Source organism: Sarcophilus harrisii, chromosome 3 (genome assembly GCF_902635505.1).
Source record: "Sarcophilus harrisii chromosome 3, mSarHar1.11, whole genome shotgun sequence".
NCBI classification, from domain to species: domain Eukaryota; kingdom Metazoa; phylum Chordata; class Mammalia; order Dasyuromorphia; family Dasyuridae; genus Sarcophilus; species Sarcophilus harrisii.
Window position 1 is genome coordinate 172,140,442 of NC_045428.1, and position 18,360 is coordinate 172,158,801.

At 35.4% G+C, this 18,360-nt stretch overlaps 1 protein-coding gene across 4 annotated transcripts in view; it reads left to right on the forward strand.

Annotated features, from left to right (window-relative positions):
- Window positions 1-18,360, forward strand: part of UXS1 (UDP-glucuronate decarboxylase 1) — a 148,950-nt gene that overhangs the window by 117,310 nt on the left and 13,280 nt on the right. For all 4 annotated transcript variants that reach the window (XM_031958786.1, XM_031958787.1, XM_031958788.1 and 1 more), the window contains one exon: window positions 13,146-13,189. In XM_031958786.1, the coding sequence (XP_031814646.1) occupies window positions 13,146-13,189 (44 nt within the window). The remainder of the gene's footprint in view (window positions 1-13,145; window positions 13,190-18,360) is intronic.

Consider the following 18,360-nt stretch of genomic DNA (forward strand, 5'->3'; position numbering starts at 1 on the left):
AGAATGGATCTCTCTTCATGTGGGAGGAGGAGGAGGAGGAGGATAATAAGGAGACTGAAAAACAGTTGCTGTTTTCTGATCTCCTCTTCCCTCTGCCTCCAATTTATTTCATTCCCAGTCCACAAGCAACACCTGTGTCAGTAAAGGATGCTTTTCAACTCCTTTAGATGTTATGATTCACAGCTGTGGAGGCTCTTGGAGAATTGACCTGCACCTTCACCTAGGCATGGTCCTTAACAGTTAAGTTTACAAATAATTATTAAATACCCATTATATTCTAGGGCTTCTGGTATGGGAACCAAAAATATGATAAAGTTTAGGTTTTGGGGTTCCCTTTAGTAGGGAACTAAATGATAGGGAACCAAAATGAGATTGATGAGGTCTAGATTTGGGATACCTAAATGAAATTAGGGTTTAGTTGAGGTCTAGTGGCAGGTTTGGGGTACAGGAGTCAAATAGAGTTCCCTTGCAACCCCCTTGGATTCGGTAGATGAAGTCTAGTGGCATCGCAAGTCCCCAATAAAAGCATTTATCAGCCCGAAAAGCTAGATTGATAAGAGGTTTATTATGGGGTTTGGAAGTAAGGAATAGGTGAAGGTAGAGACAAGAAGGGCACCGGACAGAGGGTCCAGTGGACAGAGGGTCCTGACATGGTTAGCATGTTTGGGACCTCTGCAAAGAGGGGCTCCCAGCATGGCCCTTTTATAATGGGAGATTTAGATAGAAGGGCCCATGGGTGTAGCTCCAAAGTTGGCTCAGATCTGGGTGGGGGTGGGACAGGTCCGCATCTTCTATTGGAATTCAAAGGGACCAGGATTTGTGAATCAAAAGGTAATTGCATTAACTAGGAGGGGTTGGGAATCAGAAAGAAAGGAATCTTAACGGGACCCACACTAGTATCAAGATTAGGGTTTCCAGTGGTCAAGGAGTTAAATGATAAGATCTAGTGGCAGGTTTGGGGTTCAGGGAATCAAATGGAAAGGTTTGGCTCCCCTGCAACCCTTTGGGAGTCAATGCAAGGGTAGGGAGTTTTGGGGAACCCCCTTCTGGCAGGGCATTTACTCTCTGTAAGGGAATTTACAAACCCAAAAACCTAGATTGATAAGAGGTTTATTATAGGGATTGGGAAGTAAGGTTAGAAATCGCGACAGAGAGGCATAAAGTCTGGTTAGGGACATAGAGTAAAGAGAGGATGGCACTGGAAAATAATATTATTCCAGCGGGCAGAGGCTTCCTTGGCATAGCATGGCATGTTTAGAACCTCTGCAAAGAGAGGATTTTAGATTGCCTCTTTTATAATAGGAGCTTTGCAATAGATGCAGAAAAAGCATTTGATAAAATCCAACATCCATTCCTATTAAAAACACTTGAGAGTATAGGAATAAATGGACTTTTCCTTAAAATAATCAGCAGCATCTATTTAAAACCATCAGTAAGCATCATATGTAATGGAGACAAACTGCAACCATTCCCAATAAGATCTGGAGTGAAACAAGGTTGCCCACTATCACCGTTACTATTTAATATTGTATTAGAAACGCTAGCTATAGCAATAAGAGCTGAGAAAGAGATTAAAGGAATAAGAATAGGCAATGAGGAAACCAAATTATCACTCTTTGCCGATGACATGATGGTATACTTAGAGAACCCCAGAGATTCTGCTAAAAATTATTAGAAATAATCCACAACTTTAGCAAAGTTGCTGGTTATAAAATAAACCCACATAAGTCATCAGCATTCTTATATATCACTAACAAAATCCAACAGTCAGAGTTACAAAGAGAAATTCCATTTAAAGTAACTACTGATAATATAAAATATTTAGGAATCTATCTGCCAAGGGAAAATCAGAAACTTTATGAGCAAAATTACAGACCACTTTTCACACAAATTAAGTCTGATCTAACCAATTGGAAAAATATTAAATGCTCTTGGATAGGGCGAGCAAATATAATAAAGATGACAATATTACCTAAACTAATCTATTTATTTAGCGCTATACCAATCAGACTCCCAAAAAACTATTTTAATGACCTAGAAAAAATAACAACAAAGTTCATATGGAAAAACAAAAGGTCAAGAATTTCAAGGGAATTAATGAAAAAAAAATCAAATGAAGGTGGCTTAGCTGTACCAGATCTAAAATTATATTATAGAGCAGCAGTTACCAAAACTATTTGGTATTGGCTAAGGAATAGATTAGTTGATCAGTGGAATAGATTAGGTTCAAGGGATAAAACAGTCAACAAATATAGCAACCTAGTCTTTGACAAACCCAAAGATCCCAGCTTTTGGGATAAGAACTTACTGTTTGATAAAAATTGCTGGGAAAATTGGAAACTAATATGGCAGAAACTAGGCATTGATCCATACTTAACACGTACACCAAGATAAGGTCAAAATGGGTTCATGACCTAGGCATAAAGAATGAAATTATTAATAAATTAGAGGAACACAGGATAGTTTACCTCTCAGACCTGTGGAAGGGAAGGTCTTTATGACCAAAAGCAGAACTAGAGATCATTACTGATCACAAAATAGAAAATTTCGATTATACCAAACTGAAAAGTTTTGTACAAACAAAACTAATGCAGACAAGATTAGAAGGGAAGCAATAAACTGGGAAAATATTTTTACAGTCAAGGTTCTGATAAAGGCCTCATTTCCAAAATATATAGAGAATTAACTCTAATTTATTAAAAATCAAGCCATTCTCCAATTGAAAAATGGTCAAAGGATATGAACAGACAATTCTCAGATGAAGAAATTGAAACTATTTCTAGTCATATGAAAAGATGCTCCAAGTCATTATTAATCAGAGAAATGCAAATTAAGACAACTCTAAGATACCTACACACCTGTCAGATTGGCTAAGATGACAGGAAAAATATATGATGATTGTTGGAGGGGATGCGGAAAATTGGGACATTGATGCATTGTTGGTGGAGTTGTGAACAGGTCCAACCATTTTGGAGAGTAGTTTGGAGCTATGCTCAAAAAAGTTATCAAACTGTGCATACCCTTTGATCCAGCAGTGTTACTACTGGGATTATATCCCAAAGAGATTATAAAGAAGGAAAGGGACCTGTATGTCACGAATGTTTGTGGCAGCCCTTTTGTAGTGGCTAAAAACTGGAAACTGAATGGATGTCCATCAGTTGGAGAATGGCTGAATAAATTGTGGTATATGAATATTATGGAATATTACTGTTCTGTAAGAAATGACCAACAGGATAATTTCAATAAGGCCTGGAGAGACTTACACGAACTGATGCTGAGTGAAATGAGCAGGACCAGGAGATCATTATATACTTCAACAACAATACTATATGATGACCAGTTCTGATGGACCAGGCCATTCTCAGCAACGAGATCAATCAAGTCATTTCTAATGGAGCAGTAATGAACTGAACTAGCTATGCCCAGAAAAAGAACTCTGGGAGATGACTAAAAACCATTACATTGAATTCCCAATCCCTATATTTATGCACACCTGCATTTTGATTTCCTTCACAAGCTAATTGTACAATATTTCAGAGTCTGATTCTTTTGTACAGCAAAATAACGTTTTGGTCATGTATACTTATTGTGTATCTAATTTATATTTTAATATATTTAACATCTACTGGTCATCCTGCCATCTAGGGAGGGTGGGGGTAAGAGGTGAAAAATTGGAACAAGAGGTTTGGCAATTGTTAATGCTGTAAAGTTACCCATGTATATATCCTGTAAATAAAAGGCTATTAAATAAATAAATATATATATATATATATATATATATATATATATATATATATATATATATATATATTCAACTAAAATAAATAAATAAATAAATATATAATAGGAGCTTTGGCTACAAGCTGAAGGAGGCTAGTGGGTAGAGTCCCAAGTTGGCTCATCTAGAAGCTGGGTTTCAGCTTGAGCTGGAATTTGACTAGAATTGAATGAGTTTCTTTAATTCAATAGGGGTGGAATCCTTTGGCTCTGAACTGAACCAACCCCACCTAGATAATAGAATGAAACTGTCTGTTTCCCTCAGGCAGGGCCCCTCACTGAGGCAGAGTTGAAGATTTTCTCCTTCAAGGAGTTTTAGAGTTTCAGGGTCCCTTCTTCATTTTGAACTGGGGACCCAATGAAAGGTAAGACAGTCAGTCCCTGATCTGTAAGAGTTCACAATCTAATGAGGAGACAAAATGCAAATAACATTGTACAAACAAGTAATGTAAAGAGGAAAGGCAGTAGCACTAAAGGAAATCTAGAAGATGCTTTGATATTTTGTAATTTGATTTGGCAGCCAACTTTTGCTGGTTTCTGAAATATGGCTATATTCTTCAGAAAAATACAAAGTTTTAAAAGGAAACTGACAGACTGTGAGAATCAGCAGGAGGAGGCAATAGCACTCATAAAAATAATGACTGAAGTATAACCTCCTGTCCTGCTCTTAACTGTCCCACTCATTCCTGTGCAGTTTGCTTTCCTCCCTATTCATCTTTAAACTCTTCGTCATCTACTAAACAGTTCCACAGAATGCCATCCTCAAATAATCAGTTCTCTCCTCCAAAAGCTCTTTTCATTTTTCCTTTCCAAAGAGAGGCAAAATCTACTAAAAGTTTCACCTCACCGTTGTCATGTTTAGAGATGAAAATTAGCATATGGTTCAATTTGACTTTTAATATAGGGCTTTGTGTGTATTTATGCCTGATGCTTTCTCTGTTCTCCAAGCACTCTTGATTCCTAGAAATTTTATGTGTATGAAGTGGGGCAAGGGAGGGGAAGGGAGGAGAGAAATTCAGAAATTCAGTGAAGCCTTTTTTTTTTCTTCCCTCATATCATATTTTCATATAAACCTCTTAGTACTCTTATCTTGGTTGTGGGCCCTTAGTTTCCATGAGTTGTTATTCTTTTAATATTAGGTCTATGCAGAATTACTGCTCTCTGGCACAGGGAGGATTCAGGAGTTTGTGGAATTAACTGAGTGAAGACACTGTTGGGAATATAGCCTTATATATACCTTAGTTGTGACTTGATACTTTATAATAACAAATAGAGTTATAGCTTAAAAAAAAAAAAAAGTTTCAGGTGTTTGTCCCCTTCTGTCCCTTTTAAAGTTAATTTATTCTTTTATTTCTAGGTTAGAGTCAAACCTTGACTCCCCCAAACTATGGGAGAAAAGGTGGGGGAGGAGAAGAGCTTCTGTGTTTAAGCTATTTAATCTTGTGTTTTGCAATTTTTACTTTGCACTCCTTTTACTGACAAATACCTTGTCAGATGGGAGATGCCCTTTCTCACAAGATCATAATAAATCCCTTTTTGCTTTTTCTTACTTTGAAAGTCTCTGTTTTTGTGGTCCATACTGTCCCCCCCCCCCCAGGAGGAAGCCTTCAGATTACAACTGTGTGGTTGAAATGATAGCAGTTAGCAAACACGTTTGCCAAAGGGACCTTCCTGTGGATGACTTACAACAAGATATGAACAAAGCACCATGCCTCACAAAAATACTTTTTAGGGATGCCTAATAACAGATTAATTTCTCTTTAGAAGTTCATAGAAGTTCATCTGTTAAATCAGAGTTTTGATACTTTTCTCATAGAAAAATGTGTTCTTAACCTGAGATCCATGGATAGATTGCAGGGAATTCATAATTTGGGAAGAAAACACATCTTTCTTTTCACTAATTTTCACTGGTATTTAGCATTCCTTCTATTAAGAATGTAAGCAACAAAAATTATTTGAAAAGGGGGCCATATAGACTTCAGAGGGATCCATGATCTAAAAAAAAAGGTTAAGAATTTTTGCTGTAGATGATGGCAAAATTGCCTGGCAAGTGCCTGTTTATTACAGACAAATGTAATGCTGGAGAAACTTGAGACAAGATAGAGATTAGAGAATAATAATTTATTTGAAAGAGAGAGATTTACTGGGACCAAATGGATCCATAGTTTGATCCCAGGGCTGAATTAGAGATCGTCTCCAAGAATCCAGCAAACAATGTGAGTTCTCAGTGACCTATATACACATGGCTCAGACTCAGGATATACTGAGACAGGGGCGGAGTCAGAGTACTGAGAGTGGGGGGACTCTGACAGGGTGGGGTGAGCAGGGGATGACATATTAGGGGAAGGTACCCGGGACATGGGGAGAGGCATCTAGATAAGACAGTATCTGACATTCGGATAGCTTGGGATGAAGAAAGGCATTCTGATATTCTAAAACATAAGATCTTTTATCCTTATCAAATATTCTGATAAAGAGGGAGGGGAGGTTTTGGAGAACTGAGCTTTGAGAAGCAGGGAAACTGAGTCAGGACTGAATCAGGATAATTAAGGAAACAGAACTGTGGCACAACATTACCTACCTTTTGTAATGTTTGGATGGGATAGTGAATTTTACATTTTAAATGCAAATTCTTTCCTTTCTCCCCAATCAAATTATAGGGGCAAGTGTTTTCCCCTCCACATACATATAATGAGGATTCCACTTTTTATATTGGTACAAATCCTTTGACCAGTGAGCTCAAGAGACACCCAGAATAAATCTTGAAATCATAGCATCATAGATTTAGAGTTGAACTCTACAGCTAGTAAAGCTGTGTAGAATTTGAACTCATCATCTGGACTCTTGAGTCCAAGGCCTTGTCTACTACCCCAAAGTGGGGTGGATTTCCTGTGGCTTCTGAAGGACTGGTGCTTCAATAGATGGCAGATAGAACAGGGGGGGAACCTAAAGCAATCCTAATGAAGAGGTAAAAGTTTAGGTGGGAGAGGGCTATTAGAGACTATTAATTGGAGGTTGGGGGGGAGGAAATGAAGCATTTCTTTCCATGATAGCTGTATCTGTAACTATATCAGATGTGGATAGAGTTGGGACAAGAAAAGAGAGGTTAGAGAATATGAAAATAGAAGCTATACACTGTCAATAAAAGACTAAGTCTTGCCTGACCATAGCATTGCTGATTGGCACTGTCTTCTGCTCCAGTCCTACACATAAGCCCTGTATATATGTAGATTGGCATATGCTGGCTATGTGAGCCTGGGCACAATTTCTCTGGGTCAGTTGAGTAGTAAGTGTCTGTATTCTTGTGTCTGTGTGTCTTTGTTCTGTACTGGACTTGTGATTTCATCATTGTCAGAAACCTGTTCTGCAACTTGAGGCTTTAAAGGATCACCTAAGGATACTGATAAGTTAAGTGACTTACCCTGAATCACACAGCTAATAAAGGAGGACTTTCAAGTCCAGGTTTTCCTTACTCCAAAGGCTTTGTGCAGTACCCCATGCTGTTTCCCTGTACTAATAAACGAATGGCAAATGTTGGAATAACCTATCAGTCCTTGGTGGTATTTTGCCTTTAATATTAGAGGCTCTAAATCTATCTTTAGGGATCCATGAAATTGAAGCTCTCTAGCTAACAGGCTTGGCTTACTTATTTTAAAGCATAACCTTATCTGGCTCTCCCTCTACCCCCTTAAAACATTGATGATATGTGTCAGTAATTAAAACAAGTGACCATAATTTGCAACCTAACTATGATCACCCTAAAACTTAGTGCTGTAGGCCAGCCAATCATCCTGAACAACTATAACTAAAGGAGCTGTTTCATGTATATGCCTTAGTTTATTCATCTGTAGAGTGAAAAGATTTGTGGTCTCTGAAATTCCTTCCAGCTCCAGATCATAGATCTAGTAATAGCCTAGTCCACTACCTAAAGAAGCTGACAGGTAGAAAAAAACAACCAGAAACCTGGTATCCTGTGGAAGACCAGTGTAAGATCATGTTGGGTTTCAAACTCACCCAAAGGTTAGTCATTCCCATTGCATGTGAATGTCATATAGAGTTCAACACACAATGGATGCTCAGGATATGCTGCCCACAAGGGAGACAGTCCAAAGTAGGAGACCAGAAACATCATGACACAATAAAAAGTAGAGTGGATTTAGACTTCTGGATCTGGGCCTCAGCCCTGTCTCTTAGCACCTGGGTGGTTACTTAACATCCCCAGTTTCTTCACCTCTGAAATTAAGAAATGGAACTTGATGTCCTGTGAGACACTCCACTGGTCCTCTGACTTCTACTCTGAAAGTTTAGGGCCAACATCAATTAATAATCATAAAGACAATAACTAACATTTATGTTGCACTTTGAGTTTTACAAACAGATTTTTACATGTCTTCTCTCAGGGTGGGTGCCATTACTGCCATTTTGCACATGAGATATCTAAGGTTCAACAAAGTTAAATGATTTACCCAGGATTATCTAGAGATTTAGTTGCGGAGACAAGATTCTAACTCAGGTCTTCTTGAATACAAGCCCAGCTCTCTCTCCAGTACAATTCCTGAATAATACTGAAAATTGTTGTTGCTCATCCTTTGTTCTCAGAGGACATCAAGAGGGTAATGTCTTGACTTGCAAGTGAATTGGATTTAAGTATGCCAGGACTGTGCAAAATCATCAGCCTCCAGAGTCATGAGTCCAGTGACAGGACATAGATCAGAATGACTGCAGTGGTCCCAGAGGCAGTGGAAAACTGTGGTCTTTTAAAGCAAAGGTCTTTTCCAAGTCACAGTTTGTCTGAGGCAAAATCCATTTAATAATCAAAGGCTACATAAGAATTGAAGCAAAAGATGGCCTCAATCAATATAAACACATACACACACACACACACACATACACATACAGTGCACAACTACAGCCAAGGGTATGACATCTGGAATGATTTGAGGATCATTGTCATGGATTTTTTAGGTAAAAGACTCCTCTCTCCAACTGTTGAATTGGGATTAACAGTCCTCTTCTCTTCTAAATGTAACAAAAGTCCTGGAAAGCCATGGGATTTTTCAAAATAAAGAGGACCATTCCTTATTTCCCACATCTAATCCTAGGGAATCAGTCTTCACCAAGTAGGCCTTGTAGATTCAGAGACCATATATCTAAGGCTAGTTTAGATTCCCAAGTGAGAATTAGAATGGATGTAAGAAGAGAGACTCTCAGAGCCCAGTCATGGGGATCTGTGCTCCTAATGGGCTTCATTAGGTACCTCGCAGCACTGACTGAAGCCAGTGCCTTTAAAGAGAAATCTCCAGAAAGTTAGCATCATCTGACTGCGTGTTTCACAAAGTACTCATCTGGTAGGAGTCGTCTGCTGTCCCTTCTTAAAAACAAGAGAAGGATAAATTAAGGATTTTACATTTCAGTGCTTACTCTCATTAGAGAAAAGCAACAATTGAGAATTTCAAGTTTTAAAAAAATTATTTTGCAATTACACTTCTCAGGATGAACAGGGAGTCTTATCACAATTGAATGCTAATTGTACAATTTTCTAGTCCTCTGTGGAGAATATTATGTAATAGAGCATGGATGGATGAAGCAACTGGTATACTTCTCATAGTAAAGTTTCCAGATAGAGCAGTTATATATTTACATATATAATAAAATTCTTATACATATTGTATTATATATAAACATATGTATTTTGTATGTTATATATAATTATTATATAATAAAATATATTATAAACAAAACATTAAAATGTGCTAGCAATACTAGCTGTCTGTGTGCATGTATGGGCAGCTAGGTGGCATAGTAGATGGACTCATGCAGACCTAAATTCAAATGTAGCCCCTGACACTAGCAATGTGACCCTGGATGAGACTCTTAAGCTTGTTCTGCCTCAGTTTTCCTCCTTTGTAGAAAGGGGAGAGTAATAGCACCCACCTCTCAGGATTGTTGGGAGGATAAAATATGATTATTATTTATAAAACACTATGTAAGCCTTAAAGTATTATATAAATATTAACTCTTATTTTTTTATTACTACTAAGTATTATGTTGGTGAATATTTCTAATTAATCTACTTTTGAGTTCCAGGGTTTTTATTTCTACTAAATAGATTTGCTACTGTAGCTATAAGGCATTGAAGTTGCATATTAGAAAGAGCACTGGACCTGGAATCTAGAAGATTTCTCTTTGTGAGTTCAAGTCCAGCCTCAGACATTTATTCATTTATTTATTTTTGTTAAAGCTTTTTATTTACAAAGAATATGCATGGGTAATTTTTCCAACATTGACCTTGCATAACCTTTTGTTCCAAATTTTCCCCTCTTTCCCCCCACCCACTCCCCTAGCTGGCAGTAATGGTGTTAATACATGTTAAATATGCTGAAATACATGTTAGATCCAATATATGTATACATATTTATACAGTTATCTTGTTGCACAAAAAAAATCAGATCAAGAAGGAAGAAAAAAAAACAGAAAGAAAACAAAATGCAAGCATATAACAACAGAAAGAGTGAGAATGCTCTGTTGTGTTCCACACGGTTCTCTCTCTGGGTGTAGATCCAGCACTCTTTCTGCTTAACTTAACTGCCTCCTATAGACCCTTAAGTACACCGTAAGTGGTAAAAGGAGACTCAAGCAGATATTAACAACTGTTTTTCAAAAGTGAAACTCTCAAGAATATATAAATAGATTTTTAAACATCAAGATGCTTGATTCTATAGAGGAAACACTGGACTGAGAGGTATGGAAACATAGATTGGAATCAAGACTCTGCTCCTCACTTTTTGTGTGATATTAGGAAATTCGCTTTATGTGATGAGATACATATCTAAAGACTATTTATGCCATTATATAGATGTATTATATATGTTCACTTGAATATTCATGCATTTATGTATTCATATATATAAATATAGATATTTCTGTCATCTGTATAATTATGTATAAAATATATAATTCTATAAAATCTAATTATATAAACATAATCTAAGATTAATCTAATTAATTAGAAAATATATAAGCATATTAAATGATGTATTATAATACTGTTAAAATAAGATATATCTATAAATATTTCAAATGAAATATGATAAATACAATAAAAAAAAGAAAATTCACTTTGTCCCTTGGAGACTGTTTCCTTATACAGAAGAAAAAGGTGGAATTGGGTCAATTCTTCTTTATGTTATAAATCCCTTTGGTCACCTCAAGTTTAGGTACTCCCTCTCACAGTAATGTTTTTAAATGAATAAAATAAAATTTATGGGATTTTAAAGGAAATTGATTGTATTGAAGTGAAGTTATTAAAAAACAAGCTCATGAAATGAAGATAGGACTCCCTACACTAGATGATTACTCAGACTGCTTCCAATCCTCACTTTTTTTTTTTTTTTTTTTTGATTTGGTATGAAGCTTTTTCTAAACAACTCAGCCCCACCAGCTAGTTCTGAGCTTCCTAGGGATATGGGGGGGTAGGTAGAATGAGTGTACCTGTGGCAGCTAATGATTGGGGAAAAAAGGAGGATATATCTTGTGGTCATGGTAGTGGGAGGAGGCACCATTACTGTGCTATTATATTGCTGCTGTAGGTGAGGGAGGAACTGGTCCCCAAAACAATCTTTCTTACTAGCTCTCTACTTTCCACCAAAAAACAAAACCTTCCTAAATTTGGCCAAGGGGTTGTGAGATATGCTTCCCTCTAAAAATCCTTCAAATCCTTTTGAAGAACCTCTGATGCCATAATTTGGGCACATCCCAAGATGAAAACAGATGCAATAAGCAATAGTATTAATATTGGGATTTATTTTTAAGTTGTGTATTTCAGGATAGCATAAATATATTTTTGAAAATTTCTGTTAGCAATCATTTACTTTCTCTTTTACCTTATGTCCTCCAATGAAAAGAAAAAAAAAATTAGCAAATAAAATTCAGATATTTGAACAGTGAAAGTGATTTATCATGATAATACTGCTTTACCAAGATGGTGTCTATTCCTTTCTTTTGAAGACATTTATTTATTTGTTTGTTTATCTACAATAAGGAAGACAATGTGGTACAGTGGAAAGATTATACTGATTATATGATCCCTGATACATTACTTTAAGGAAGAAAAGGAAATAAGTATTTATTAAGTGCTTACTATGTAGTGGGCCCTGGGCTAAGTGCTTTTACAAATATTTCATTTGATTCTCTCGTTACGAGTAATTTTCTAAGATAGTCAATTGCAGAATAGTTGCTGATCTGGGAGTTTCCCTTTACCAATGAAATCATAAATCTGAACCAAAAAAATTATATTAAGCTACTACATCATCTCTTGCCCCAATTTTTCCCTCTTGAGGTTAAATGAACCATTTCGTTTAGCTTTTTTTCCTGCTCTGTATTTTTTCAAAATTTTTTCAATATTCAAAATGAATATTTGAGGTACTCTACCCACTATGTGAAAACCACCTATGCTAGCACATTCCCCTTCTACAGTTTTACTTAAAGAAAATATTCTCAAGGATTTATGGCTATTTACAGTAAGAATTTTCTGATCTCCAATTTCCTTCTCACTCAAGATATAAGGAAGTATAAGGAAGTAATCATAACACTGTCCAGAAATGGCAAGACTCTGTTCTTAATAGTCTCAGCTAGTAATGCCTCAGCATTTAAAAATAAAGTGCTAAATGTCAGTGCTAGGAAAGATAATTAAAATAAGAAGACAGGAAAGCTCAACCATTTCATCAGGAAGCCAAGAATGTTATGACCCAGTTTCTCAGCAGAATATAAAAATATTCTCAGGTACAAAGTATTCTATGTGGTCCATCAAAGAATCCACCCTGAAGACCATTCTTTCTTTGGGCTCTTTTTTTAGGATGCCTTTACTTAATTACCAGTCAGCATGAGAAAGAGCATAGCTTAATTAACGTACTGGACTTGCTACTGCAAGACCTGGGTTCAAATGAAGCTTTTAAATTAATGAATTAATTATTAGCTACAACCCTTTCATCATAGGAGGGATAGAGAAAAAAATGTGTTGAGAGTGAAAAAAAATCACATCATCAACTTGTATTCCTTAGAATTTGATCCTTTCTATGACTTCTAGAGTGATTTAGGGGTAAATTGATTCCAGAGCAATTGTTAGATATTCATTTCAAGCATTTGTACCTCTAAAAGAGACGAAACAAAACAAGGCTTGACTTACTGTTTCGTGGAATGTCTAGACTTAAGGAGGTAAGAAATATTAATAATGAAGACTGAACACAAAAGTCTAGGTTATAGACTTTTTTTGGGGGGGGGGGGGAAGAGAAGATATGGTTGTTAAACATTTACCAGCACTCTTCGTGTTATTACTGTGTTCCTAACAGGCTTTCTATTTGTTTTCCTAGGTATATGGTTCTGGGTCTCAGACTAGAGCATTCCAATATGTCAGGTAAGGGCATGTTTATTTTTTGTAACATGTAATTATTGTATAGCATCTGTTAGCCAGTTCTGGGAACAGATAAGATAGTTCTAAAGAAATCTTCATTTTTACTTTGTAAAGTTCCAAGATACACTAGAAAAGAGGCAGTTGGAAAAGACCCGTTTCTGTTTTTAAAATAAATTCAGGTTTTTTTTTTTTTTAAACCAGAAGGCCTTTTTTGTCTTCAAAATTAATTCACACTAAATCCAAGTTTTGCGTTTCTGTTAGCAATTAACTTTGGTGGATTTTCTTCTAATCCATGCTGCCATCTAGTGTTCCTAGGTTGCATTTGTCTGCTGGGTATGACAATCACACTGATTTCTGCCCTTAGCTGTTCTCAGAAGTAATCTTGATGATAAAAGTTTGTTAAATGCAGCATATCAACAAATACTGTGCATCTTGTGTCATCTTTCAGACAAGGCTTCCTTGGTTTGGAATCCTACATTAAAATCTTGCAAATTTGACATTATATTTGTTATACTTAAAGAATTTGGACAAATGTTTTTAACCTCTTACTGTTTGGATTGAAAATAGTTACACACTTATTTTCATTTTCAAAAAGTTGCATTTATAAATAATTTTAAAGAATGTGAAAAAATTGTCATTGAGTATCATATTTATTACTTGAGCAAATAACCACTATTAAAGTTTTTAAGATCCTAGATTGATAAAAATCCACTTTTAATTTTAGGTATTAGTGGGGTTTTTTTCCCCCCTTGATTATACAACAGGCTTTTTAAGTCCCATATAACCTAAGATTACTAATAAAAATAATCTTGATCATTATTTTTAATCTAAAACTGAAGTGCTTTGCTGTTCACAACTGTCTCTGCCCTTTCCTTTGCAGAAGAAAATCAGAAAGTAAAGATAGACAAAGGGTTCTGATTTTGTTGCCCCATTACCAAAGAATGTAAGGCAAACAATTCTTAGAAATGATTTCAGTAGACAAATTAATGTACTTGTTTGGTATTTGCTTTTGGAAGCCTATTACATCATTTACATTATTCTTAAAGAACTTTCACAGATTTTCTACCTTCTCAGAAAAACATCTTTGAAGTTTCCTGCATCATAACATTATTTGTGTTAACTGATTCTCTTGACATGTCTCCCCAGAGTTGCTCTTAAACTTATGATTTCTCCATTTATTGTAGAAGTTCCATCAAAGATTAGCTTTTCATCATTTCCACATATTCAGTCCACCATTGTCCTTTTTTCCTTTCTCCAACTAATTCCAGTATTTTCTTGGGAAGCCTGCAGAATTTGTGTATACCAAATTTTAATAAAATATCTAGATTAGTAACTTTCAATCTTCCCTCATTTTTATCTTATATTGAATACTAATGAAGCTTTGTAATGCAAAAAGGTTAAGGAGAAAAAAGTAAGGAGGTGCCTTTCAAAAAAACTAAATTCTATATAATATTTATTTTGAAGATTTGAAACACAAAAATTAAAATAAGTAAAAGTTTCAATCACAAAAAAACATAGAAATCCAGACCTATTTTCTTCAAAGTAAGCATCTTCATTAATGCAAACTGACAACTCAATCTATTACTTAGAGTTTGAGTTTTCTGGAGCACTAAGAAATTGTCTTACCCAGGTTAAGAATATATTGAGTTAAGAATGTATTCCTAATCCCAGAGCTAGATTTCTAGTTATTCATATTATATTCATATCATAGATGTATACATCCATACAAAGATATATACTCCTTCATATGTAATTAATGTTGTAGCTTAAGATAATTTAAAAAATTCTACTGAACTCAAAAAAAAATCTAAACAATTCCATTAATTTTTAAATTGTGTTTCTACAAAATCCTGTGGGTTCTATGATGCTACAATTTGTTTATGCATTTGTTGGTTCACTGCACAGCACCAAAGTACAGAATTGAGCCTTTAGACCACAGCACAATATTTCCAGACTACCTCTTGTCCCCAGCATCCTCTTCTACCTTCAACTTTTCTAAGAATACAGATGATCGTAAATGATGGCCAATAGTATGATGAAGAGAATACTAGGATTAGTTCCAATTACTAGCTGTGTGACTATAAGCAAGTCATTTAACTGTTTTTTAATAGTTTAATTGAAACATAGGTATTACATCTTAGAAATCATCTAGAATCTCAGTTTCAGAATTGGCATGGACTTACTTAGAACCAGGATGACCTGAGTTCAAATTCTACTGTTGACATTTAACTATCTTTATGTCAGTTAATCTTTATGAGCCTTAGTTTCCTCATCTGTAAGGTAGGAAAAACTAACACCTGTAGCACATATTTAAAAAAATTTTGTGATTCAAGGGAGGTAAGACATGTAAAGTGCTTTCTAATTTTATAGCTTTATGTAAATGTGTATTACCATGATAATGATTTAAGAATCTCCATAATAGCCCTGAAAAGTAGTCATATACTTAAAAAAATTAGTCCATTCTATTTTTGGATAGCTAAATACATGATGGGCAAGGCCACTTATTTCTGGTCTAATTATGTTTTGTCATGTACTTCAATATAAAATACATTTTCACAAGTCCTTTCACCATTCATTCTGCTTTATATGTACAGACTATTTCAATTTTTAAAAACACTGGAGGCTCAGGAATAAGGAATGACTTTCTTTAAAAATTCCCAAATTGTAAAGGACCCAATAGAAAGAGCTTTCTTTTTTCTTTTTTTTTTTTTTTAGAATGCTGAGGTCATTCTTTTGAACTTAGGAGTCAGGAATACCACATGTATGACCCAAAACAAATCACTTTAACCTCTCAGTTTCTTTATCTGCAAAATGGAAAGGGACGGTCTCTAAGGTTTCTTATAATTCTCCATCTATAAGCCTATAAACCTAAAAGAAAGTAATCTAGGTGAAAAGTAAACTAGGTGAAAGGACTCTGGTAGTAGTAATGCTACTATTAAGTACTGTTTAGTAGCTAATAGATTTGAAGATAAATACTGAGGAGATTTTGCTACCCAACCTTATAGGTAGAAAATTCATCACTTTCATCCATTTTATTTCCCTTTCTTCCCATCTTTTTAAGTATCCTCATTAAATCAAAATCTAATAATATTAACTAATATTTATGTAATGTTTTATGACAAAGATGCTTCAGATAAGTGGTACAAGTATTATTCCCATTTCACAAATTAAGAAAATTGATACCAGAGAGTTAAAATGATCATTGGGTAGAGTGCCTGGTCTAGAGTCAGGGAAACCAATCTTCCTGAGTTCAAATCTGATCTCAAAGACTTACTAGCCATGTGATTACAAGCAATTGATTTAATCCTGGTTGCCTTAGTTCCTCATCTATAAAATGAACAGGAGAAAGAAATGACCAACCACTTCAGTAACTCTGCCAAGAAAATACCAAATTGAGTCAAGAAGTGTTGGATATGATTGAAACAACTGAACAACAAAAGTCATGGATATAGTTGGTGGCAGCCCTGGGACTTTAACCCAAATATCCTTACTCCAGTGCCATTTTTATTTTCTGTAGAACAGCTCCTAAGTCATTTTGATTCCATCATCTCAACAAATTCCTTTTGTTTGAAAACCATGCCAATAAGCCAAGATTTTTTGTTTACTTTCTTGACATTCAATTGCTGTCTATTTACATTATTTACCTGGTGTGTTTTGCATTTTAAATTTTCACAAGTTCCAACTAATTGATAGAAGAAAAAGAGTCTTTGATAAATGCAGTTTCATCTAAATGCTAATATAATGTTACTAAATACAAGTCCTACTTGAATGAAGACATTCTGATGCTCACTCATTTTACAAATTACAAATGCTTTAACCATAATAACCCTTTCAGTATAATCCCCATTTTTCCAGAAAAGAAAACCTAGACTCTTGAGTTTTATCCATGATCATTTGATGATATTGGTGATGGTATTCCCGAATATAGATAATGAACTTACATATTCAAATTTAAGTTTTGTTGTTTCTACTTTCCTAGAATCTCTTGAATGCTTCCCTTTCTCACATAGCTATCACCCTGCTTCAGGCCCTCACAACCCATTCTATTGCAGTAACCTAGTTGATATCCTTGCCTCAAGGCTTTCCCCACTCCAATTCTTCTTTGAGTCGACTGCCAAAGTGACTTTAATAAAACACCAGTTGGATGTTTTCAATTCTCAACCCCACCCCCCACCCCACTCCCACCCCTGTTCCAAAGCTTTCCATCCTCACCTCCACATTCTTGCTGTTCTGGCCTCATTTAAGACTCAGCTTAAATCCCTTTTTTTTTTTTTTAAAGAGACCCCTTCCCTGTCCTCACCACTGCTAGATTAACTCCCACTTATTCTATATCTATTTTGTATATACATAATATTTTGCATGTTGTCTCCCCCTTACTAGAATGTGACCTTCTTGGAAAGATCATATTTTGTTTTGTTTTTTGCCTTTGTATCTTATTGTTTAGTACAGTGACTAATATGATCAGTTGCGGATTAAATACTTACCGACGTCAGTGAAATCTCAATAGATTTATTCAGTTACAAAAAGGAATCATATTTTCTACCTGCCCAACAGTTCACTGAAATTAAAGAACAGTGATATGATCGTTAACTTTGCTAACACTCTTTCTATTGCAACTCGATTATTAAATATAAGAAAAATTTTGGTGATCATGATAATAACAGATGAGATAGGCAGCATGAGCCATAATGAATGGAGAACTGGCCTCAAGGCAGGAAAAATTGGGTTTAGGTCCTATCTCTGTCACATAATGGCAATGTGATCTGGAAAAGTCACTTAATTTCTAAGTGACATAGGTCCCTCTCTAAGTTGATCTTGACAGCATCAGCTGATCTGCATTAATGAAGGGAATTTCCTCAACAGGAATTAACTATATCAGTGAAATCATAGATTGAATCCAAAAAATGATGACTCATTCTGAAGATAACTAAGGTTTATCATAGTTTTCTCTTTCTTATAAAAATAACTGACATTTACATATTGAATTCTAATTACAACCTTGTAAGGTTAGAATTGCAAATGTTATCCATATTTTAGACACAAACTGAATCTCAGAGACGTTGACTTGTCCATGATCTTATAGCAATTGAGGTTAAAGCAGCAAGATTTAAAATTCACAACTCATCTCAAACCAAGCCCAAGATTCTGTTTCTAGCCAAAGTAGAAAAGTATAC